This window comes from Ammospiza caudacuta, chromosome 12 (assembly GCF_027887145.1).
Source record: "Ammospiza caudacuta isolate bAmmCau1 chromosome 12, bAmmCau1.pri, whole genome shotgun sequence".
Lineage (NCBI taxonomy): Eukaryota > Metazoa > Chordata > Aves > Passeriformes > Passerellidae > Ammospiza > Ammospiza caudacuta.
Window position 1 is genome coordinate 6,135,091 of NC_080604.1, and position 26,251 is coordinate 6,161,341.

The 26,251-nt window shown below is 42.1% G+C and overlaps 1 protein-coding gene across 1 annotated transcript in view; it reads right to left on the reverse strand.

The window, feature by feature from the left end:
* Positions 1–780: 780 nt before the first annotated feature.
* Positions 781–26,251, reverse strand: part of DOCK3 (dedicator of cytokinesis 3) — a 185,266-nt gene continuing 159,795 nt past the window's right edge. The window contains exons 41-54 of the mRNA XM_058812859.1: positions 23,281–23,422; positions 22,423–22,589; positions 21,809–21,895; positions 21,169–21,348; positions 20,112–20,195; positions 18,732–18,848; positions 18,199–18,320; positions 16,616–16,751; positions 16,004–16,085; positions 13,971–14,123; positions 10,565–10,683; positions 9,583–9,670; positions 5,526–5,608; positions 781–5,042 (exon numbers count right to left, since the gene is read on the reverse strand). Of these exons, the coding sequence (XP_058668842.1) occupies positions 4,536–5,042; positions 5,526–5,608; positions 9,583–9,670; positions 10,565–10,683; positions 13,971–14,123; positions 16,004–16,085; positions 16,616–16,751; positions 18,199–18,320; positions 18,732–18,848; positions 20,112–20,195; positions 21,169–21,348; positions 21,809–21,895; positions 22,423–22,589; positions 23,281–23,422 (2,067 nt within the window). The 3' untranslated portion in view covers positions 781–4,535. The remainder of the gene's footprint in view (positions 5,043–5,525; positions 5,609–9,582; positions 9,671–10,564; positions 10,684–13,970; positions 14,124–16,003; positions 16,086–16,615; positions 16,752–18,198; positions 18,321–18,731; positions 18,849–20,111; positions 20,196–21,168; positions 21,349–21,808; positions 21,896–22,422; positions 22,590–23,280; positions 23,423–26,251) is intronic.

The window sequence follows — 26,251 nt, forward strand, 5'->3', positions numbered from 1 at the left end:
TGTACCTGGGGCTGCTGCAAGTGCCATGTCCATCTACCTGACCACACCAGGAGGGGGCTGTACCTGCTGCTGCTTCAAGGGGTTGATATTCAATAACACTTAAACATGGAAACTGTTCCCTCACTACACACAAAGTCCTTTGGGTTGGCCCCCATTTTGCCCATTCACACAAAGGTGGGACGTGAGGGCTCTTGTCTCTTGTGAAGGTTTGGAGCAGCCTGAGGACAGCAATGACCACATGTGGGGGGATAGAATGTAAGAAAATAAAGCTGGTGCAGAAGGTAATGTCACACCTGAGGAGTTGCAGCTGCACTAATCGCCAAAGATTAGCAACAGGCCACAGCTGTGTCCAATAAGAAGAGGAGTGCTACAAAAGAGTGGCTTAGCTGGGTGAGGAGAGAGTTGGAGTTTGTTGGTTGTGCTGAGAAGGAAGATGGAGTTTGTTGGCTGTACTGTGAAGGAGTCAGTGCTGCAAGGAGCTGCCCATGAGAAATCACTGAGAAGGTGTGGAACTTTTGCAATAAGATGACAACAACCATACAGCTGTACTGTTTTAATATCAGGTATTAATCTTTAATTCCACATCACAGCAGTCGAGTGAATGGGTAAGGGAAAGGAACCCAAAACAAACGGCAGATATTTACATCTAAAATTCACACCACTTATTTGTTGGTTCTGGAAACATGCTATCACAATATATACAATGAAGTACCTTTAGGACACTTGTACAAATTAATTTTTTCCTTTTGAATTTGATTTCCATTATAGATAAGATAGCTGTTTTCATTTTATTTTAAACATGAATACACAAAAGAGAAGTGGTTAGAGGTTTTTGCCTTTTTTTTTTTTTTTAAATAAGCACAGAATGCCAGAGGTTAAAAACACATTTACAGGGCAGAATACCAGTCAGACATCACAATCTATACATTTTTTGCTCAATTTCCTGTACAAATACACAGCATTCAAATGGGGGTATTTACAAAGAAGCATGACCAGAGGAAATTTTAAATATCACATAATTTGTTTCCCAAAGGCTCTTGCTCTCTCCAGCCTCCCCAGTTTTGGCTGATACTCCACAGAAGGGATATGCAATATCCCTTACCTAAAAAAGGGTAAATAAGCTAAAAACCAAACAGAGGAAAATACGAAAAAGGATCTGAGTCTTGCATACAGCAATAAAACCAATCCAACTATTGGAAAAAAAAGTAGGATTCAGAGAAATTGTTTGAATTGCTTTTCTTCTACCACTGTAGCTCCGTCTCAATTTTGTTTCAAATGGGGCCAGCAGGTACACTGATGATGGAGAGATTTATAGCAGAATTCCACCAATTTTCTCAGGAATGCACATGCTATTTTCTTATGCAAAGAAAACCCAATGAAGGCAAGTACACTGAGGTTGAATTAGAGTTAGGTATAGAAAGTCAAGGTCCTGTTCAAAACATCCTCTTGCTGTGTTTTATACAAGGAATCTTCAAATCCTGTTGGGCAAGTGCAACAACTGCTGTTGCTTCCACCTACTCCAGGACTGAGCTTGATGTTGGAGTTGTACTATGCTAAAAGACACCTCATCCTACAGAGAAATAGTAGTTCCAGGCAATGTTAGTTCCAAGATTCACAAAATCTCAATTAATAGTCTTTCTATCTTCTGCTCCCTTTAAGGCAAACACTGAAAAGGGAGACAGAATACTTGGTAGATATCAGAACAATAACAGAAATTTAACTCCAAAGAGGCTTAAATTTGGTAAATTCAGCAATTTATTCCACCATTCTTTATGTGGACCTGCCATAAATTAGGTATTTGTACACATCACCTGATTGATCTTCCAACTCTTGCAAATATATAGGGAAGCCAGACTCCCCAACTGGACTCACTGCTGTTGTACCAGGTCTCTAATCAGAGCAGGATGATGCATTTTCAGAGACTGATTAGAGATCTGGTGGGCAGGTTTTCCAGCTGCCTGGGACTCAGTCCCATGGTAATTGCATTCTTGGTTCTGCAAAGTTTTATTTGCAAGACCTGCTGGTTTTTCACATTAAGGAAGCTCGGTAAGTCACTACATTTACTACTTTTAGTCTTGCTGCCAGGAAAAAAAAAGAAACTGGGGCAAGGGAGATGGAAGTAAAACTTAGTTCTTTGAAGAAATTCACTGGAAGAGTCTCAGTGGGATTGGAGTATAGCATATATGAAAACATTTCACCCTTTTCTAAGGAATTACCTTGACTTACCTTTACTGAAAACATCAGTTGTTTTCCTGCATTTGTTCTATACCAGAGATCAGCTTGGTTTGTTAACATTGAGGACTGTCCTAGCATTGGAAAACTCTCCTTCCTGCTAAAGATGAAACATCCACTATAGGCCAGATTTTATTATCATTGTTTAAATTGTGAAGGATATAATGATTACAAGCAGCCTGTGTTAATAACAAAATAGAGGAAGCAAGAGAGATTTTGTTCCAGCCAAATAGGCCATTTAAGAAACAAATCTATAACTTAGTAGTTTTGCATGGGTTAGAGCTTGAGAAAGAAAACGAACAAATCCTCTTAAAGTTCCCTTCATACAACTGCTGAGTCCAGACTTTATACAGCCAGACCATCTTTAGCCAGTTCAGAAACCACGTACTCTGCCCAGTCACTGTATTTAGAGGTAGTGCTAAAGGTGACCTGTAAAAGATTTATAATAATCCTTTTTTGCTTCTTTATGCTGTTTTTAGCAGGAGAAACCGAGTCATTAGGCAAGAATTCAAGATGTAAGTTGGGTGCTGTTCCTGTTTCTGGCACTAATTTATATGGTGGAGGTCTTACTTGAATGTGCTTCAGATTTTTCAGTGGTAGGAAAGAGGGAGGGCTGTTTCCATCCTACGGAGTGTGCTTTGCAGTCTGCAGCTGAAAGGGTTATAAGGCAGGCTAAAATGTGTGTGGGTATGGCAAGGGAAAGGAAGGTGGCTTGTTTGTCTAAAAACATTAAATATTTGATACTATTTTGACTGAAAAATTCTTGATAAGTATGAAAACAGGAATAAAAGGTTTCTTAGAACCATGATCTTTTCTTTGTAGAGAACAATTTTACCCACTGATATTTTTTTCCTGAACTGTGCAAGTACTGATTAAAAGGCATGTTTTGGGTTCATAGACCTGAACTGTCTTCAGCTCTGCACAGTTCTGGTTTGTGTGGTGTGGCTTGGTTCCCCCACAATGTTCTTCAGTCCTTTCTAGAGCTTTTTAATAAAAAATATGGGATGGGGAAAGAGTGTATTGCTGCCTGAGGAGAAAAGGAAAAAGAAATCAACCTTCCAGAAGAGAGGAGCAGCAGCTCTTACTACACATTTTAAAGAAGCAAAAGAGGAAACAAACACTTGTTCTTTACAGGTTGCCTTTAAGGTCCCTGACTCTGGGGTGTACACTTGATATCAGGCATTGCTCAAGTCTTTTTGTTTTCTGTCTGCTCTGAGAGACGGGAGATTCTTTCTGCACACCAGCTGCAGTGAGTTGTTGGGAGGGACTGAGGATATTGAGTTAACAGGAATGAATCTCAGCTCCTGGGTGATGGAAGTTGGTGAGAATTATGATGTTCAGCCCTGAGGCAAGGATTGTTGGATATGATGCATTTAAGCCACCTTTTCTTTACTGGCTGGGTCAGCAACCAGCTTGTGGCATGAGAAACTCAATTTGGTTGGTTTTGTTTTAATCTGGAATAGAAATGCTGGTGTCAACAGCCTGCCCAAAGCTGGGCATGGGAAAGGCCTACAATGAGGTTGTAGCTCCAGTAGCCACCAACCTCCTCTCATTCTGTAGCACAGATGAATAACACGATTCCCATGAGAAAGCAGGTTGGCTTAGCCAGTGAAAGCAAAATTTAAGAAATGAAACAGTACATAAAAAACAAAGGAGGCAGAGTTTGTTGGAAATGATATCTTGGAGATCAGTGCATCAGCACTGCTTTAGATTGCCTCAGCACCTATGAACGAATGCAGGGAGATCACTGCACAGATATGTACAATCCTGCTCTCAAAAGAGCCAATTTCTTCTTAGAATTGCCATCTTTCCACTGCCTGCAGCTCATGCACCTTCCAGCCTGACAGTTCATAGAATCCCTGATTTCAGCAATGAGCTTTCAATTCTGTACAGCAAAGAAATGTGTCCCTAGTGCAACTGCTTCTACTCATGTGCGTCTCAGAACTGGGAGGAAAGCAGGTTCAAAATCAACTTGTCACATTCCCCCCGTTTTCCCCTCCACTTAAAATTGTATTTTTCAGCTTCTGCAAGTCTCTATGGCTCATATGCCGTGTGATGTGGTTAAGAAACTGCAGAAGGAATAAACTGTCCACTGCACAGAAAGTTAAAAAACATAACGGAAAGGCGTAAAAAGAAATTAAAAAGGAAAGCAGCAACCTGCCATGCTGGCCCAATCGCTTTTGTGGGCTTCAGACACAACCTTGCGGCAGTAGAAAATCAGTTTGCTGTTCTCCGAGTCCCGCTCTCTCTCTGTCGTAGCCAGACCTGGAATGCCAATGCCAGCTGTGTGCCAGGAGCTGTCCTTACTGCTCGCTGATGCCATGCTCCCACGCCACCCTGGCCTGCTCTTCCTTTCCAGCACTCACCGGTTGGGACACCTTACGATGCAATGGGCGGTGTTTGTCATCATCTTCAATCATCATCCCCTCCTCGTTCTCCATGTTTGGCAGCCGGGAGTGGTAAGGTTTGGGGGGTAAAGCAGGAGGGTCCATGGTGTCCTGAGGAATGACTCCAGTTGGAGCAGAGTGGCTTCGGCATGGCTGGGATTTGAGCGACTCCAGGACATCAGGCTCAGAGAGACTGTACCTGACAGGGAGGTAGGGTGTCTCTAGATCTTCGTCAGTGTTCCAGGCCTGGCTGGGCACGGAATCCATGGTGTCTGTGCGAGGAGGTGGTTCAGAAGAATGTCCAAAATTGCTCTCGCTCAAGGAAGAGACACCACTGCTGGCACTGCCCGATAAAGTGGAGTTACTGCCATCTAGCCCAGACTGCGGACTGGTGGGCGATGCAGGGATAGGATGAAGAGGAGACTGTTTGGAGAGAAACAAAACCAGGTTAAAATTGACAAAGGAGGCAATGCTGCATCTTGTGTGTTGATCCCCATTTCAGCTTTTGACAGCGTTGTTAACAACAGTGCAGTTCCATTTATGTTCAGAATGTCAAGGATTATTGGTTTACATGCATGGAAGTACCACTTGTGGGCAGACAAGTGCACTCAACAACACCAGAGCTGTTAGAGAAACAGCAGCTGAGGTGATGATCAGGGTGCTGAAATCACAGCATATGGTGCAAAAAAGGAAAAGGGAAGGACCTACAACCCGTGAGTTATTTCTGTAGCATTCAGCTGTGGAATAGGTTAAGAACTTTCAGTGGGTTTTCTCATGTGCAAGTTACTAGCATGTTATAAATAGTGTTTCTGCATTCTTAAGCTGTTTGGTGGGAGCAGAGAAGGGGGGGATCCCTTTTTCAGAAGCCCACTGTGCTCCTGCATCCCTCTGCTCTCCTGCCATTACCTTGCGCAATGTTCGTGCAGGCAGTGCCGGAGGAGCATCACTGAGCTGATGGTGGAAGGCATCAAAGTGCAGTGAGTAGTGGCCTGGAACGAGACAAGGGTCAGAAATGCAGACTGGTGCTGTTTCATTGCAGCCACAGAACTGGGTTTAGCTCTGTAATGCCAGGTAACAGCTCCAAATGCTGCTAAGGCCAGCCTAGGGCTGCCTGTCTGATGGATACTGCGGAGTGCATCTGTCACACACAGGCTGCTAAGGAGAAATTCAGTGCAGAGAGAGATGTTTCACTGCTCCGTTATTGAGAATCTCATGGCAAGGCAACAGGCTGTTAAACAATGAACCTTTTAAGTTTTATTCTGTAAGCCTAAATTATTGCTAAAGTTGGTCATTGGTAAGAAGCCACACCAAGCTTTGGCACTCTCACACTTAATTCTAGTCCCACAGTACACCCAAGTCCACATTGCTTAAGGACTGCAAGAACTTGAAGATTTGGAAAAAAAGCAAACCTGAAAACCTAGCAGACCAGTAAAGACTATGGAGTTTTTGTTTCTACAGGGGTGGAGGGAAAAGGCTACAGTCAGCTTTTAGGTGGTCTGGCTTTGTGTGTGTGTGAGCTGCAGGCACTTGCAGCAGGCCATGGGCACGTCCTTACCATGGGGCAGGCTTCGGGGAGGCACTGGTGGGGCCAGGACGCTCCCAGCGTGGGCAGACAGGAATGGCAGCGCCTCCCGGCTTCCGCTGTCCAGGCTCCAGCTACTGGGTGCTGCTGGCACAGCTGAAGGATTGAAACAGATGGAACTTGGGTAACAGGACAGGGAGTTTGGGGGGCCAGCACTGGCTTTCCAGTGTGCTCTTCAGTAGCAGAGAGACAGAGTCCAGGGACTCAGTGAATGGCAGGATTGTAAGCACAGATAGGCTACAGAGTGTTAAGTTTAGAGATGCTTTTTAAGGAAGTGAGAATTAGGTGATTGCAGGGTTAGTCTGCCCAGCTCCCCTCCATCCCTGGGCTCATTTCTAACAAATCTGAAGAGCAGTAGGACTCTGGGAGGATTTTCGCCAATCAGTGTGGAGGTAAAAATGAAATCTCACCAAAGGAATCCCACCTGGATCTCAGGTGTGACCTGTCCTGGTTTGTGGGGAGTGGTGACAAGGGAACATGGCAAAACCCTCTGGAAACACAGGATGGCCTGTGGCTGCACTGCAGGCTCAGTGAAGACTGAATAAAGGACATGAACGAAATTATACCTCAATCTGTTTCAAAATAAATTACTTCAAAGCTTCAATTTATTAAGCTACAGAGTTGATCAAGAGCTTTGATGACAAAATATTTAAAGACAACAGTTTGGCCTCCTTGTATTATAAAGTCTCTTGAAGAGATCAAATCTCTGAATCAGGAAGTATAGAGAGAGCAATGCTTGCTGCATTTAACAGAGAGTGAATATGAACTTCATGGACTTGGTTTGTCATAGAAATAAAAGCTGCTTCTTGACATGAACATGAACCTTTTTCAAGATCTTGAGAATTCTGTCAACCTTGAACATTATTAAAATGCACCTTCCTTCCAAACATGATTTATTCTGAGACATACAACAGTTGTATGTTTGTTTGAAAAGAAATAAGCAACTGCAATTTCTTCAGATTAGCAAAGAAAGAAAAAATTAATTGAGCCTGTCAAAAAAAATTGAGCTAAAAATAGCTTTTTCCATCTTCAGTTTGCAAAATGGAAGCCTGGAGAAATAAACATGGAGTTTGACATCTGAAGAGGATTTCTCCTTAATTAAAATGCCTGCAGCCATTCTTGGTGCATTTCTTTCTAAAATGACTTTGAAAGGTTTCTTTTTTTTTTTTTTTTCCTCCCTAGTTCATGAGTTAGCATGAGCAGGGGTTCCCCAAGGCCTAAAATTCCCTAAAGTAAAAAAGATCACAAAGTGACAGCTTCATAAGACAGAACAAACCCCATAAAAATATAAAAGTACGTGATTTTTTTTTTTTTTTTAAAGAGAGACTCTCAGCCTGAGAACCTGAGAAAGGCTTATGAAGAAGAGTCTGACAGAGAGCAGGTAGCAGGTTCAAACCAGGGCCTGCCTCTCTATATAAGTGATGTGGCTCCAGATGGATTTTCCCTGTACACATGCCAGAGTGCTCTAATTTGCACTGCTGCAATCGGTGTCAATGAGCTAAAACAGAGGGACAAGATGCAACAGCAGTGCCAGCCTTGCTCATGTCTCCTGCCATATCCCATCATCAAATGAAAAGGAGAGAAAACCTGATTTCCTTGGCCTGTAAAACTATTGCTGTGCTTGTTGTTTTGGAGCTTTTTTAAACACTGAGATGCAGAACGAGAATGTGAAGAAGAGCACATGGTACCCCAGTGAAAAATCCATTTATGCTTTCTCAGTGTTCCCTCATTCACAGCCTTTTGAGTATTGAGGAGTGCAGGAAGAAGGTGAGATGATGAGTGGCTGCTGCCCAGTAAAACCAGCGTTTTAGCCCAACTGCTTCAGGGAAGAACCCAAGCAGGGAGCTCCCAGTGCTGTGACAGCCCAGGTCTCTCTCTGTGACTGTTCAGTGGCCAAGTTTCATTAGTGGGGAGGCTGCATCTGAACCATTCTGCTCTGGGTGACTGATGTCACCACTGTCACTGGGAATTACAACCAGAACTTGTGACACGGCCAGCAGGGGGTGCCCTGGCAAAATCCAGGGCAGATGGCAGCCCAACTACACGGAATGTTGAGGGCTCAGGCCTGCCAGCAGCACCTGCAACTGCATTGTGCCACCAGCCAGGCACAAGAGCTGGGATTCCTGCCTCACCATCCCCACTGAACATCACCTGTGTCTTTTGTGGCTTCTTGGGGATTCTGTCTTTGATCTCCTGGCACTGAATACCACACTCCTGCATAATATCACCCACAGATACAAATTCAAGTATTTTTTCCTAGACAGACAATAAATATTTATCTACTTTCCTTTTTCAGATCTTTCTCCTGTCCAGTACAAAGATCTCACCATCTCGGTCAGCTATTTGGTTCAAACTTACATGGCTAAGATGGAGCTCTTAATCCCTCACTCCCATCTGAACTCTTTTGTCATCACTCATTATTGTCATCAAGTCATCATTCTGCCATTTATTCAGAACTGGTTTTGGTTTCAATCTGGACCGCTCATGTTGAAGTAGGGGATTCTGACTTATTAGAAATTCTAAAATAAATTTTTTTTTTTTTTTTTTAAGGTACAGTTTAGTTCTGGCACAGTTACTGAAACAAAAAGACAGATAAAAATCTGAGTGTGCAATGTAGATCAGACTAGATAGTTGCAGTGGTCTTTCCTGGCCTTAAAAATCTTTTAGGATACCATTTTCCCCAGCCATACATGACTGCTGCTTGCTTAGACAGCCTTCTTGTCCCAGATTCTGATTCAGGAATTTTGCCCTCTTCTGCTTTTTCAGAATTCTGCCTTTCAGATAATTTTTGACCCCATTATTTTGTTCATGGCACCTCCTTCACAAGCTGCTTCTTTTCTCTCACACTACACAAATTCATTCTCCTCTTTTAGTTTTTTCCCCCCTGCAAGGACTCTGCCTGTTTTTATTCAAAAGAATAAGTTAAAAAGCACATATTGCTAACAATAAATAAATATAAAACTACCTCAAAGAGAGATTACAAGGAATGTTTGTATTTTGAGCAATACTTTTGTATTAAAAACCAGTATAACTCATAAGTCAAAAATACAGTCCCAATCTTGGGCTGTTCTTAGATAACTTCTCATTTGCTGCTTTGCAAGTTTGCTTGACAAAGGCTGCAGGGATTGTTTCAATAACAAAATGCTAAACTCAGAAAGCTTTCTGAAATAAGGAGGTCTGTGCCACCCCACCCTACTGAGAAGGCTCTGAAATGATGGTAGGTTGGCAGAAGGCCCAGTAATTAAACTGTTAATTAGAAAAGTGTGAGAGAAATGCACTCCGCCAGGAAATGTAGAAGCCCGTTTGTTACTTGCTGTAGCATGAGCAGAGGAATAATTGTTAGCTAGCAAGCATGCGTGCTGCAGAGGAAAGGAGGAGTACCTTTCTCAGCCACAGACAGGTTGGGGTCACTGCAAGGTTTGCACGGTCCAATCATCTGCTGGATCAAGGCGCGCTGGAAGTTTGGAGGCTAAGAGAGAAGAAATTTAGCAAAGAAGAGTTAAAAAAGTTACAGACCAGCTGGGGCAACATAGGGACTTTCTGTTCCTTTTTTTTAAGCAAAGAAGTTCTTGAACTAAAGATTCCCTAGGAACCTTAAGGTGTGCCTACATTGGCAGGTACTGCAGTGCAGGGTGAGTGGATCTCCAGGGTGTAACAGTGCTGAGGGCCCACAATTCCTGCTCTCAGGAGGAGTTATTTCAGACTAGCTCTAGCCTGGCCTTGTGCCCATTTAGCAGCTAGAATACATTGTTTTCCCTCTGAAGCTTATCTTTGGCTTTGTTTGATCATTGACTTTGCATGCTTTGAGACAGCTCTCCAGTACAAATGTGATAAGCGGGCAGGATGGGGAGATGCCTTTCAAAAGTGCAGGCCAGGGTGAGATTTAAATGCTTACATGTAGGCACACTTTTCATTTTGTCCAGGGAAATTAGGGCACAGATTTTTTTAAACCCATGTATCAGAATATTATTTCAACCTCTCGTGGTTTCTGATACCTCTTGAAATCATAAAGTTATTTAGAATAAACTTGGAGGCTGGACTGTAGGATGGATGGCGATGGTTCTGAACAAATAAAGAAAATGGTGTGACAACTTGGGCTCACAGGATAAAGTTGGGAAATGAGTCCATTTTCACAGGATGCGTCTGCCCTTTAGTAGTCACTACAGTTTGTATCACTCAGCTGCCACAGTGAGTGCCTCCAGGGGTGGACTAATAGGGAAAGTTCTGCTTCACCTCTGAGAATGATCCTAAATTGCTGTGCTTCCCAAAAATAAAAAAGAAAGCTTTAAGGTGGTCAAAGCCAGCAAAACTACAGCCACAGTTTGAAGTGGTTGAAGTGACAAACAGAAATGAGAGCTGCTACCTGTCCGTTTTCCATGATGGCTGCGGGATACATGGCGCTGCTCGGTCGGTCCCGGTGCGCTGGCAGCAACATCATCATCTCCCGGGAGTGGCGGTACTTATCTGGTAGAGAGGGAGAGCCTGTAAACAAGTGAGAAAAATCACGTACACAGGACAAACAACAGCCATGTCTCTGCATGCCCAGGGATCTCAGTCCTCCTGTGCACTTGGCTCGGACACACGAGCTCACAGGACTCAAGGAAACACGGTGCCCAGCCCACTAAGCAGCTGGCTGTTGGTGGCATAGCACGAGGATGGAGTAAGAACTGACTTTTTATATACAATTAAGGACATACCACGTAGGGTGTGTAAGGTGTGTGTGTGCCTAGTTGTTTGTTGCAAAGTGCTTCCTTTCAAACTTAAAAAAAAGTGGGCATCTGTGTGGAATCAGCTGGGCCTAATGCTCCTTTGCCCCATAAAGTATTGTAGAGTTACAGAAATGCCATAAAATTGTTCAAGACTGAATGTGGGAGAAAGGGATAAAAGCTTGAGATACATCATTCAGTTAAAGCATAAATCTGTGGGAAAATACTTTATTCCTTGGTTCTGGATAGAGGTAAGTCTTGCCATTTAACGTGTGTTATCTTGGTCAGCTTCCTCTTGTTAAAGCAAACCAACCCCAATAATAAACAGCATATGCTATAAATGCAAGAGGCACTTTGCTTACAATGCTGCTGTAATGCTGATTACTACTGTGTTGCTGTAGTGAGCCCTTTGGTGACACCAGACATTTACCAATGCTTAGAGTTTGGTAGTAGGAATAATAAGTTTGATTTGTCTATTAGTTATCTGTATAGTTGTCATTTAAGATAGTGGGGTATTTAATGTAACAGCCTCCTGGCAGGTGGAATTACTTGGGACTCATGTCCTTCAAGATGAGTGCCACATAACAATACACCTTCTGATGTGCAACAGCTGACAGTGGGTTTGCCAGAAGAATGATTCTCATTAGTGACTTGCTAAAGTCTGACACTACTGATACACGCCACCCTTGGGATGCACAGTGTTAGGCAGGATTGATGTTGTGAAGCTGCTGAAGTGAGCTGTAATTTGCACTGATTGTTTGATTGCGTCACAAACACGCACTGAACAGATGGCAGCACACAGCGCATTACAGAGCCATGCTGGCTTTTGGGGAATACATGCCCCCTCTGGCAAACTTCCACAACCACACACATTACCTGGACAGCACTCCAACATATAAGCAAAGGCATTGGTGCTGGCTGATGCAGCTTTTACCCCAGCAAAAGCAAACATGCAGTTTTGGAGACTAATATTCAGCACACAGTGGAAGGAACAATGTGTCCAGCAGAATGCAGGATAAAGTCCTACAATTGCAAGATTTCCATGGGGGGGGCAGATGCCAGATTAATCTACACCCCCACTCTGACATGAACAGTAGCAGAGTATCTGCATTCTAGTCCCGAACTCATTTTCTCCCCAGACATAGAACAGAAACATAATTAGACAACATTCTTTGCTTTATGTACAACATTAGCTTGGAGAACACAGTGTTAACGCTTTGTGCTGAGTCTTTTCCTCACAGGTCACAGGACAAATGTTAAGATGCTGAACTTTTAGGTGTGCCCAGAACTACAGCACAGCACAACCTACACTGCAGACTTTCTCCTTTTTATTTATCTTGTTATCCTTGCTCTTTTATATCAAAGACCAAACCACCTCTACCTGCTCTCAGTTTATATGGGATTACAGTGTCAAAAGACACTGAACTGCAGGACCTAAAAAATCCCACATGTGCTGGCAGAGTGTAGTTTACAAAACTGGTACCCCACATTTGTCATTAACTATAGCTATAAAAATGGTAACAGATTATGCCAAGTGTCCAGTCTGCAAACAAAATTTAAGTATTGCTGCTTTGGACAGATAGCACGATAACCGCAGCTTCTGGCTGGCAAAACTTAAACAGCAAAGTCAAAAAAGCTTCTAAAGCTTCCAGAGCAGACAGTGGCCATAATAAAATGCTGCAGCATGTGCCAGGGATTAGTCCTTTCAGCATGTAGCTTGGTGCACTTGATGTGTGCAGCACTGTAGGTACTTTCTAATGAGAAAGGAAAACCTGTGCTAAAGCCAGAGATAGTTTTGCTTTTGAAATTATATTAATCCACTTGTGACAAGTAGTAATTTTAAGGAATAAACTGAACATTAATGTAAACTCCAAAGTCATTGAATCTCTTCTGATTCATCGTTTTTATTATAGTTATAAAAAGTTTGCTCCTGCACCAAATCCTAATTTTTTTGATTTAAAAAGGAAGTTTTATATAAGTACATATATTCTAGCAAAGTGCTGAGTAAGACAGCAGGACTCAATTTCTACATGTTAACAAGGGACATTGTTGAGGAAGCAGTAAGGATGCCTTTAGAGGCCAGTCAAGTGTCATGTGGGAATTGCCTTTGGAGTGCATTGGAGGAGGACTAATTATATTTTAAATTAAATTACTGATAAACCCTAACTCACTCCTAGCTCTTTCCAGGCCTTTTTGAGGTAGTTTCTTGCTTTCTGATCCCTGGCTTGTGTAATCTTTTAACTGCAGTAAAGTTCAGCAGCGCCTCATGAGCCCCCTCAAATGAAGTCAAACCAAAGTGAATTTCTGATTGACCTTTTACACAACAACAGTGGTGCTTCCCTGACAGGGCCCCTGACAGGGAAGAAACTACTCAAGGGTCAAGCCAGGTGAAAACTGAGAGATACATACTGGTAATAATGAGTAACTACTACTGTCTGTTATTAGCACAGAATTAGAAAATTCTTGCAGTATTCTGAGTTCAGTTCTAAGACTTCTGTAACTGTGATAAAATCAAATAATTGATCAACTTTCCTGATGATTATCCTTTAAAAATTCTTTATAGATTAATAGCTTAGTTACTTTCTTTGGACAAGCCAAAGAATCACCTGTGTTGCTATTTTAAAAATCCTTAAAAGGGTAATTTTTTGGAAGTGGAGAACAATTTGAATTCCTGGATTCTTAATACAAAAGATCATGGCTTCCTTTGGTCACTGATGGAACTAATTTGTTTTAAAGATACCCATCTCCTCAGGAAAGGACTCTGCAGTAAAACAGAGAAGGTGGTCTAAGTACCTGCATTATCATTTGAATAAATGAGAGAAGCATTTAAAAATCAGGCTAAACCCTATAAATCCTACCCAACCATGCTCAGGTTAAAGCCACAGGTGGCAAAGATGTTAAGCTGATAAATTTAGGTGGCCATTATGATGAATTGTTGGCCTTTGTCCACTTCCCATCTGAGCAGTGTTCAGCTGCAGCATCGTGACTCTCGTAGCTTTGGTGGCAGTCTCAGCAGAAAGGCCAGGGGTTGGATGGGTCATGGAGACTGAGCTATCCTCTCACCTCTAGAGGTGGTCCCTCCAGGACAGAGATGAGGCACATGGGGGGGGGCAGCGTGGGGGAACTTGCACAGCTGCCGCCCATGCTGTATCTGCTCTGTGGGGAAATAGAGGGCTTCAGCCTCCAGGGGTGTCAATCCAGCACCTTTCACCAGCGCTAAATTAAAAAGAATATAAATAAATACCAAAAAAAAGGAAAAAAAAAAAGGATAGAGGTGCATTGGCAGAGCTGCATGTCATGTCTGTGAAGTACCTTGCTCCAGCCAGTAATACTGGTCTCATTTTCACAACCATCAAATTCACCCAGTTAAAAAACAAAACAAAAGGAAGAATCACCAAGGAGAAGAACACAGCTGCATTACCATAGTGGAATTTAAGTGTAAAGGCTTTTTCTCATTAGGAAGAGCTCCATTTCCAACAGCAGTGTTGTAATAACCAGGACAGTGACTGGCACACTGGGAAACACAGATTGCATCTGAAACCTTACTAGAAGTGAAATCCCATGAGTGGGTAATGTCTGAATGCTGTGCTCACCTGATTTAGAAGTGAACAGAACAGCAGAGAAGAAACATTGTATCACAGGCTATATAAATACTTTCCAGACTCATTACTTCTCTTACTGTTTCCCACTGGAAATCTGTCTGGGTCCCATCCCTGGGAGGTGCTGTTGGCTCACCCAGCAGCCCAGAGCCTTTGGAGCATTCATCACGTTGGTTTCTAAGCAACAGTGAATAATACCGTAAAGAGGGAAGCTGGTGATGCTTTGCAGTCATCAGGCTCAGGAAGACTGTCACAGCCTGTCACTGTGAGCCTGTCACTGGACTTCCAAAGTGGAAAACAGCGTGAAACAGTACAGCACCAAGGCCTTCAGATCCCCCCAAAGATTCACATGCCAGCTGAGGCACATCCACTTAGGGACCTCTTCCTGACATGATAGCCCTCTCCTCAGTTCCATCTTCCCTCTCCTGTTATTCCAGTTTCACCAGGTGACTGTTTGTCATGATCTTCCTTCCAGCCCTTGGTAATTAGTGCAGCTATCTGCCTTTATTTCAAGATGTTCACTTCTCACCTTTCTACTCCCTCTGATCTGATCCCTCAATTAAGTCACCTTGCTGCATCTGTGTCATAACAACAGCCAGTCACTTAGGATTTTACTGGCAGATGGAGCAAAAAAGCCCCAAGACTGCTTGAGAGAAAGGGCTCTTCTCCATATTCCCTCTCCATTAGGAGACACAGAATTCCCCTGTATGGGAAAAGGGGTAAGATTTAAATATCAGCCTTTATCTCTGACTATATCCTGGACACCTTCTTCAGATGCCTGTGAAAAGAGGTGTAGAACCTGCAACTGAGAATCCAAAATGAGAGGAAAAAACCAAAAACCTTGAAGAGAAGTTGTGAAAGTCAGGAGATCACACGGAGTGGTTTTGCTTCAGCTGGGGAGGAAAATAATTAGCAATATCAAGACCAGCTACTGTAACACAAAGGCAATATGAGTACCCCCAGAGTCTGCTTTTATATTTTTCCTTTCTTCAAGAATTTCCCAGCAGGGAAGTCCTTCTTTATCTCCATTATTTAAAATTCCTATCTTTCAACATTCATCCTATACATCAACTTCAGTATACACATGTTTCTGCTAAATTGCCTCAAGTCCTTTTTTGTCATAATATCTTTAAGCTTGTAAAATTATTTCTTTGCCTTTGTCTTCATGATCTCTCTTTTAAGTACTATACTGAGGACTATTCTTGTTTTCCTCCAGATTGCCTGCCACAATTTTGTGGTGGAACAATGGAAATCATTATGAAATTCAACCGACTGAAACCAGCTTGTATTAGAAATACATTTGATATATGGATGAAAAAAGCTTAAATGGGGAATTAAACCATTTGTAAAGAAAAAGTATTGAAGAGATATTTATGTGTCCAAAAGAGAAACAGTGTTACATGTCAATGTAGGTGGTGTTTCACCTGTGAGTGAGCAAGGTTGCCAGCTTTAGGGAACAGCTGCAGGTGCCCCCCAGCAGGGCCTGTCCATGCTTACCTCGAGCACTGGAAGGGGCAGAGTTAATCATCTGCGATGGGGCCGAGTGAGTGGAGCTCAGGCTGGAGGTGGAAGGACTAGCCTGGGATGAGGATAAAACAGAGACATTGGTGACTGAGCCTTGGTACCTGGGCTTAGGATAAACAAGTGCAGGAGGCAGAGAAACCATCAAGAGAGACCTGAGCACATCAGTGCCTTAGGGATTTACCTGTCTCAGATGGGCCAGGGCAGCCTCTGCCCAGCTTCAGTGCAGGCCACTGCTAACCTGCACTCATGACTATGGGACTTGTTCCACCTCCCCAAACCAAGAGCAGCACTAACTGCTCATGTTCAACAGGGCAGGTAAACAAAATGGGACAAAAATCTCTTTCTGAAAGCAGCAGGGTGACCTTGGACTGCAGTCACTGTACAAACATAGGAGATTTCTTCCTGAAGTTAATCTAGTGAGTTACTGTCATATTTCTTCAACGATTTTAGATTCTCCCTATCCAGTTCTTTGAAAAAAAAATAGATCCAAGCACGTGCACAGGTAAAGTGTACTGCTCCTAAGCAAAACCCTCAGGAACGTGTTCTATGCTGTTCCCAGCCATTGCTCCTGGCTGTGCTGGATACCTGCATGTGGTACATATCCTCAGCAGTCTCCCCCACAGAGCTGTCTGTCAGGATAACCAGGTTTCCTGTTTCACTGGAGGTGTGTGACGACAGAGAGGATGAGGAGTGTCGGACTGAACCAAGCATGTTCAGTGGGCTGCAAAAAAATAGTGCAAGGGAATAATTATTTTTTAAACCTCTTTGGGAAGCCTGAATTTTTTCCAAACTAGTAAGTACCTGCAGTTACCTGCTGCTTTAGGTCACCTCTAGATGTCAAACACTTTTGAAAAGGCCAAATAAGCTCAAACAAATCCATAGATGTGGGTAAATATGAAAGAGGTGACAAGAAGATTACAGACAAAACAGAATAGTATGTAGGATGTTGAATTTCAGAACCCCAACCCAGCATAATGTCACCTTATGACCTTGGGTGCATATTTGTTTTGTTAGAACATACTGAAACCACTCACATTTTTAATGCTAAGATGAGTGGGAGCAGCTTAAAAAACCATTCCAAAGGAACCCAAGCACAAGACACACAGGTCAAAATCCAGTTTTCCTTATTGCATGCATTGGGCCTCAGCATTACAGTTGAAGGCAATTTTGAAGCTGACAGTAAATTAGTACAGCCCAGCTGGTGTGCAGGCTGTACCCTGATCTCCCTCAGGGAATGAACTTTTCTTTGTCACTCTGAACCACACACACAAATACACTGTACACTACAGCATTTCCCTAGATTGTCCTAAAAATGCTTTTTTGAAGTGAGGTATTTTGAGGAAAAAAAGTTATCACCCAGATACTGTTTATCAACTGCTAAGCCATGGGAGCACTATAAGCTACTCAGCACTAGCATAAAGAATGTCACCATCCTGGATTCATAGACCAACTTTCCACAGCTTTTTATGCCTTTAAAACCAGCTAAAATATAGTGACCCAATAACAAAAATAAACACAGAAGAGCAATTAGCATTTTCAAATAAGCAATGTTGGCTGGATATAAAAAGTCTATTTTGTCCTTGTAATGCCAATTTTTATGCTCTGTCATTATCTTAGATTTAATATGTGGACGTTCAGTTTGAAAAAGCACCACAGGGTCATTTTTTGATGTACTGATCAAAACACCATGACAGCCTTTCTTGTATTTGGCTTCTGATTTAGTCAGAATTATAAAAATAATGATGTTAACAATTTTGATCCTTCAAAATGGGTACATATTGAGTTGAGTTCTAAAATGAGCCATACAATTTTATGGTAGATAAGGACCCAGTTATTTGCTGTTGGTGCAACAGAAGTAGGACAGGTTGGGACCTTCAAAGTCAGATTGAGTCTGGAGAACTGAGTGGCAGATTTGTGTTTCTGCCTCTACAGTAAGTAAAGTGATGGAGTCACACCTGGAGGTGTTCAGCATTTGCTGCAAGTTGGATTTCTCAACTTCTTATTCCAACTGTCCAACTTCAATAATTAGCACTGAGTGAAGACAAAAGGCACTGCTGCCTGAACTCCTGCTGCCCCTCCTGCAGTACTGCTAACACTCCTTGGATCCTGGAGCCTTGGTGGAACAGCGTGCAGAGCCCCTGGGTGTTTGGGAAGAGGGAAGGGCTTACCTGTGTCTGTGCACCAGCTTGATGCTCTCTGGGCTCATGGGGCCGTGTGACACCAGCACGTTGCTGCGGGGGGTGCTGGAGCCAGAACAGGCCGGGCTCAGCTTATCCAAACCAGGCAGCTCCTGCAGAGCAAACACACTCCAGCTAAGTCACTCATGGAGAAATGCAAGTTTTCTTCATTCATACTACTTCCAGTTATGGGACTTTTGAAGAGAACATTCAGCACCTCCTGGTAATCTTCCTCTGCCTTACATATTTTTCTGTTATGTGAAATAGCAGCTGAAAATTAGGCTTTACAATTGCTCCGTGATATGACAAAGAACATACAAATATTAACAATTCTTGCTGAAAGGCCAGGTTAACATATTTTCTAAAACTGCCTTCTTGCACAAAAATCAAGAATTCCATTGGTAATTTGGCAGTCCAGTAAATTCAATCAATGCTGTATCAGCCCAGTTCTTTTGTGAACCTTACTACAACTGACAGATGTTTAATCATATTATTCAAAACTGGAAAAGTGACTGTTGGCTTACATGGTACAGACTGGATCGCATCATCTGGAACTGATCTATCAGTTTCTTATGCAGGGGACGCATTTCGGGGTGTACAAATTTCTCATGGACTGCCAGACCCACTCCTAGGACATGGACCTGGAAAAAGAAAATGCAATCAGAAACCCAAATAAATTGTGTCTAAGAGAGAGAACAGAAGTCTGCCCTGCAGTTCTGGCAATGTGCAAGGAACATGCCACTGTCCATTATAAGACTGCTGCTAATTAAGCAAGCCTTGGAGTCCTGGCAAGTTCATACTACTCCAACAAGTATTTAAGTGTGAGACAAGTACATTTGTGTCATGTTGTATTGCTTTTCTTAGGAGATAACAGCAAAAAAAACCACCAAAAAACCAGCTAGATTCTCTCTGCAGAGTGAACAGCATTAAGCCCTCACACAGATAATGCCCTGCAACAAAAACTCCTCCCAGTGCCACGGACAGGGTCTGAGCTGCCAGCAGAGATTTCTAAAAGGAGTTTCTGATAATTGAGACGAACAGCAGCAGTGTGGCACACACAGTCACCCCTCCTGTTCCTCATTAGTTACTTCTAAAGGTCACTTTTTCAAAGGTCAAACATATAATATTAATGATTGAATGAGATTATATAAGGTCTCAGATGAAAGAAAATAGCAATGATAGGAGGCTTAAGATGTACATAATTCCCTACATGATCCAAAGTCTGTACAAACAATAACTAATTAATCTTCAAACATCTCCTGAGGATTGATGGGAGATAAGCATTATTTTACAGATGGGGAATCTGAAATGCAATTCAGTGATTTGTTGAAGAACAAGCCTAGTGGCTCTATTCAGATTTGGGCACATTGTTTAATTGGGCATATCTTTCCAAACTTTCAGTTAAGAGGGAGGTGATTATCTGATTTCATTCCCATCAAAGCATCCCGCAGCTTTATCTACCAAGATGTTTCAAGGAGACACTATGGAAAAATAAAACTGCAGATAATATAAATAGGCATTAAGTTTTCATATGTGACTCTGCCACTTTAATCTCAAGCCTGACCTGTCCTGCCTCTGATTATCTTTGAAATTTGCTAGGAAGACATAGTTCAAAATGCCAAAAATGAATGGCAGGCTTGAAATGCAGCAAGATGTCTGTTGGATAATAAATGTAGAAAACAAAATTAATGTACTTTAAGCTGAGCTTCCTCACATCCCATAATGTGAGTGACTTATCATAATCACCTTGCCCACTTCCCTCTTGTTTTTTGTTTGAATGTATTTAGATCTCCTGTACCAAAAATCTTTTGCTTCTCAATGAATCAGTTGGATATGATGTTTAGACGGACTGCTGATGAATCCAGACAATGTAACAATGTTCTTCTGCACCTGAAAAATAGTACCTGTTCCTGCATGAGTTCCTTGAGCTGGGTGATCTTCTCTGCGTCTCCGGGGTGCTTTGTGATATAATCCTTATCAAAAAAGGCCTGCAGGAAGAGGAAAAAAAAAGTACCTTTTGCTTATGGGAAGGTGTTTCATCGTAACTTGGAGTCAAAGGATGAAAGGAAAAGGTCCAAAAATCTTAGGAAAACAAAAAATATATTAAGGATAACAGCAGAGCTTAATTTTATTGGTTTTTAGCACTCTGGGATGCAGAGAAAATGGGCTTGGCAGCTGAAACGATTCTGTTGAATCATGACTCTGACCAAGTTTCCCCCTGTGACAGTGATGAGCAATACCACTAAGCCTTGTATCTTCCAGTTATTTGAATTTTATAGTTTCCTTCACATAACTGCCTAAAGCTAAAGGAATTGAGTAAATTGGCGACTAATGTAAAGCCTGAAGAGCCTTCTCTCCATGGCTCCATTGCGAAGACACATCCCAAACCCCTGAACCACTGCTGCAATTTTTCAGTATTTTACCCTAAACTTACCTTTTGCAATGCTCAGTTTAAGTAACAGCTTGCCAGGGATGATGCTGGATAACATATTGTATTTAACATCATTTTAGTTCTACAGTGAGTCTGAAATTAGCCCATCAGCAAAGATAATCGCTCAATAGCATGAATTAGTGGTTTTTCCTGATTCCAGACCTAATCAGTTACCACCAGTCCCACAGCCTCTATCACAAAATGAATTTATAATGCAAGCAGTATTAAAAAAGCTGCTTCACTGTTTTACCTGCCAAGTGAGGATTTCCAGATAAGCCAAGTGTCATCTTTGAGAAGCCCTGCTGTTACCTGTACCTATTTCCATGTGAGATCCCAGCTCCATCCCTGGAGCCTCCTTGCATGTGGCTATGCAAGCACCGATGCAGAATAACCAAGTAGGGGGTATAACCTCATCTTTAGATAATGCACATGAGAATTCGTTATCTTATTAAGCCATACTGTAATTGAAACAGAAATGCAAATACAACTGAGGAAGGGTGATGCTCAATGAGAAGCAGAGCCTGGCTCACCTCCTGGTACCGCGCAATTCCCCCGTTAACGGCGGCATCAATCACTCCGTTCAGACACATGCTGAGAAGATTAATGTTGCCATGCATTTGTTTATGCTGGTACTGGCTTATCAGTGTCCTCAGCTCCTGGTTTTTGTTCTCAACCACTTGAATGGCATTTTCCAAAGGACTTACTTCAACCTCAAAGGCAATAAAATATACTTTAATTCTGTGGACACTTCAGTGAGATTTATTATCTTCTTTGTAATAAAATGCTGCTCCAGGATTGTTCAGTGAGCTCCCTTCGCTTTTACTGCTTTGTAGAAAATTAGCTACATTAACAAACTCCACTGTTGGCACAGTGCTGGATTTCAGGTCACTCAGTAGCAATAATAGATGTCTTTCTATATACTGAAGACATGGCAGTAATGCAATTATTCCATCCTTTTGGCACTGTCTCCATTATATTATTAGCTAATACAATTCCCCTGGTTACATTCAGCCATTATTTAGATGAAGTGGTAGAAAAAGGATGCATTTAATTCTTGGTAAACACCATTTTAAACTGCAAGATTTCAGCCCAACAAGTTTTAAGCTGCCTATGCCACGTCCTCAGTAACTCATCATTTTGACCCTCAATTACAGGAATTATGAATGTTACCAGTTCTCTTCTCTCCACTTCAAACCAGCGAGAGATCCCAGGCAAACTGTGAGTCAGGGTCAGAGTGGTGCGTTCAATCCACAAGCTCTGCAAGGAGTAATTGAGGCTGTGAGGAACAGTGAATCACAACCACATCCTCTGTACTCTTACTACAAGTGCAAAGGGGGCAAGGCTCAGAAAAGAATGCATTAACCTCTCAAGCATTACTTCTGTAGAAGGTCTTCCTGAAAGTCACTTAATCAACAAACCAGGAATTCAGTATGCTTGAAACAACACATTCAGCATTTCTATTAATTTTTAAAACTTGTCCAATCACCAGTTGTGTCATGGGACCCAAAAAGACATTGTAGACCTATGTGTCAATAATAAAAAAAATCCAGCCAAACAAAGTGTCTCTGGGCACTAAACTCACCTTTAAACTGGACAATGCTTTAAGCAGGTCAGAACTCAACAATATTCAATCAGACCATGGACTTTACCTATTATTTGAGTTACTGTAGTATCTTTGGCTATCAAATCAGGATTACCTAAAAGACTCTAACAGCATAAAATAAGAAGATGGTATTCACCTTAAAGAGATGAACACTTAAGCACAGCTTATTTGCTACTTGTACCTTAAACTCGTTCTCCTTGTCCTTGGGGCCCTTGTGGAAGGGTCTGTCGTAGCGGAACTTGCGGATGTTGTTGACGCGGTAAAAGCTCTTGATGCGATCGGGGACACGGTCCATTTGCAGCACGTCTATATTGTCTGGGATGGGAGTCACTGCATAGATCTGCAAATCTGGAAATTGTGCAGTCAAAGAAAGCTTTATCCATGTGTTAGCAAAGACAAATTGGAAACAGCAACCCACACAGGAGGCTCCATTTGCTGACAGTGACATTACGGTTTAAATCCTGCACAGTATCCACACTATTCTCTCAGAAGCCAAATAGTGCAGGTTCCATGACTAAACTCTCCAAAGTCCCTGCAGTCCCCTTAAATGTGATGTGGTTCAGTCCTTAAATGCACTGAGCATTGTACAGGTGACCAGTGAGAAGAATGAGACTCAAAGCTTTGGGTATAAAAAAGTTCAACAGTTTTAAAGAAAGGGAAATTGCAAAAAAGTAAAATACTGACGTAAGAAAAATAAGCAGAATGGAAAATAGCGCTTTAGAACTAGTATCTATTCCCAACAAAATATTGGCCCAGAGAAGGTATCAGGAATACTCCTAAGGACACACACTGTGTGTGATGTCAGTGCTGTCGGTAAATCATTGGAACATGGATATGACCAAGCACAGCCCTTTCCCTTCTACATGGAGCATGACCTGTGCTACTCCCCAAATAAAAATTCACTGCTTTCTCCAACACTACATCCCATAACAAACCAGTTACTGTCTGCTGCAGACAGGGTCTGGTTTTGTCCATATGCAGCTCTCCCTCTGTGCTGTGCCCCAGCTCAGGGGGAGTTTGCCCTTTCACAGAAGGATACACTGGGCATCACACTGCAATATGGAGTCGTCGGGGTGGTTTGGGTGCTGCATCGCGATGGCCTGGGGGAACTCGCTCAGCATCCTCTGCTGGAAGGCTTCCAGCCGCTCATAGTCGTGGCCCCGACACACGTATTCTTTGTTCTGCAAGAAGAACAAGCATAAATTAGTGTCCTTAGAAGTAAGTTAAATTTTAGTGACTTCTGTCTCACTTTAAATGTTACTTCAAAACCAAAGATAAATGACAGTGGCATTATGCTAATGTAAGAGTAGATGTATTTTATCCCTTCCTTTTTCTTTATAATGTATTTCATGAAGAAGTGATGAATGAGGAGACTATTCCACTGATCTCTGAACAGCACACTGCTTCTGATTCAGCCACACCCAGCATTCAGTCTTGTGGTCCCTTACCTGCTTTTCAGAAAAGGCACTATTTTTAATTGGGCTATATTGAAACGTATCAACTAAGACTTAAGTCACCAGCTTGACTGTTCTGTGCTGGGAAAGCTGCTGTCAAATACTCTTTATACCAGATGGATAAAAGTCCTGAGGTTCTGACAGAACAGAGGCAGATATGTGTTTATCATTTTATCAGTTCTCCTTGGAAAGAAGTTGCAACAAACTATTCACAAAAATCACTGTTTAATCACTGCTGTATTATCACAGCCATACAACCCAGCCCTGATGGTGATGAACAATACATGCTCAGGAACTCCCCTGTCAATAGTACAGTAATACAGAAAAGCTTTACCAACAATTCTCAATGGCCACTTAACAAATTCCCCTTCAGCTCTAAAAGCACTTTCCTCTTGATGAACAAAATTTCATTTCTGCTAATAATGGAAAGCTGCATTTAGATGACTCTTGAGGCATTAAACCACTTGTGCAGAGTTCTTGGATGCTTTTTGAGCTATCTCTTAACTCCAAACAGCACAATACAGGATTTCTAAATTCCTCAGTGTCAGGAAGATTGTATTCCAGTGTCTTAACCCTCACAAAACAATTTTCATCAGTATTAACATCTCCTAGTGCAAGACCAATCAAAGCAGGCAAATTCTCTCATTTCGGTAGTTTAAACTGTCATAAAAACTAGAAGAACAGGGAGGCTTTTCACCTTCATAAAACAATTAAAAATTTAATAAACAAGAACTGCCTTTTATTTCTTGCATTTAGAGGTTGCAGTATATTCAAGAATGTGTTTTTAATTGCTCTGGAAAAAGGATGTGGCCAAGCAGTTCTTGATCTTGGTAGCAAAATCGAAGGGAAAGTAGCAAAACCAGATCATAAAACACAGCCAAGGAGTTCAGTTATCTTTGGCTTTGCATTTCAACTTTGTGGAAAAGATCTCCTGTTCTGGCTGTGACATGTGTCACTTTGTATGCATCAGTCACAGCAACCAATGGACTGGGAGAAGAATCACATGATGAATCTTGACAGTTCAGTCTGTAATGCTCAAACTTTGCAGCTATTATTAAATTTGGAGTGAGCCCATGTTTGAAGGTGAATCTCTTCCTGACACTTACTGCTTTCTCTGTTTTAGGTTTTGATTGCAGCAATCTAGAAAACTGTAAGCCTATAAATAAAGTTATTGTGATTCTAAAAATAATGCCCTGAAAACACCTCAAAGCTAAATTTAATAAGACTTCAGACAGATGCCAGCACAAGGTCTCAAAACATGGCTTGTCAAGCCTTACTTGAACTTCTGGTAGATATGGACAGTTTTAATTTAAATTTACTTATGTAGAAAAGCTAGAAATAAGTGCAGAATTCATAGAAACACGAACAATGACTTTTCCAGACAAAAAAAATCAAAGATACAGAAAGAAGTGTTTATTTTCTGTCTTAAGCTATACAGCAATATATACAGAAAAATACATGAGAAAAGGGCTTGAAGTTATTTGATCACTTTAAATCACTCCCATACCCATTTGAAGATTTTAAATCCATGTAAATCTTTTTCTTCTCTAGAATAGCTGCTTCCAATCTCTTTACAGTGTGATCCATGCTGATGTGACTGCTAATGGGCTTAGTCTGTGCTCCACAATGTGTGTGCTGTATGGATCATTAGGGAGAGAAAGGAGGAGGATGACTTTTAATGAGATTGCTACATTAGTAATCTGCTATCAGAAGTACTGCTACCAAATATAATTGCAGAATTAACAAGGATTATAATTATGTATGCTTGTGCTCGCTGGTAATTTCTCCAGCCAAGGATCCACGTTGTTACAGCACTTTGCAAAGAGTCAGGGCTGAGCACAGGGAGCTCAGGCAATGCCAAATACCTTGGCCATGCAGGATCCCAGGTAAAAGGAAGTATCCACAAGATAAAAAGATAAGCTCCAGTCCCTGACAGTACTTCAGATGTTAGGAATGTTTGTGTGCCAGGATGACTGTGTTGTCACTCACTCGCTGATATATCTGTTGTTAGATATAAAACCCAGGAATTGTCACTTTTCTCTGGAGATCTTCATGGGGCAGCTCTGGGTTCACACTGCAGCACCCATCTTTTCTTTGAATTCCTCTGCAGGATCTTCTACACAGGCTGCTGCACTCTAAATTCTGTGAGGAGCAGCTGGGGCGGAGAGGCTCAGACTGCAGAAAAGGAGGCTCAGGGGGATCCTTCTCACCCTCTACAACTCCCTGACAGGAAGTGGTAGCCAGGTGGGGATCAGGCTCTGCTCCCAGGGAACAAGGGATAGGAGGAGAAGAAACTGCCCCAAGCTGCATCAGGGGACATTCAGGCTGGACATCAGGAAGAACTTCTTTGTGCAAAGGGTTGTCAGGCGTTGGGAGGGGCTGATGAAGTCACCATCCCTGGAGGCGTTCAAGAAACAACTGGACATAGCACTTGGTGCCATGGTCTGGTTGACAAGGTGGTGATTGGTCAAAGGTTGGATCGATGCTCTCAGAGGTCTTTTCCAACCTAAATGATTCTGTGATTCTCTGATTCTGGCACTGTTCACCTTTAAAGAA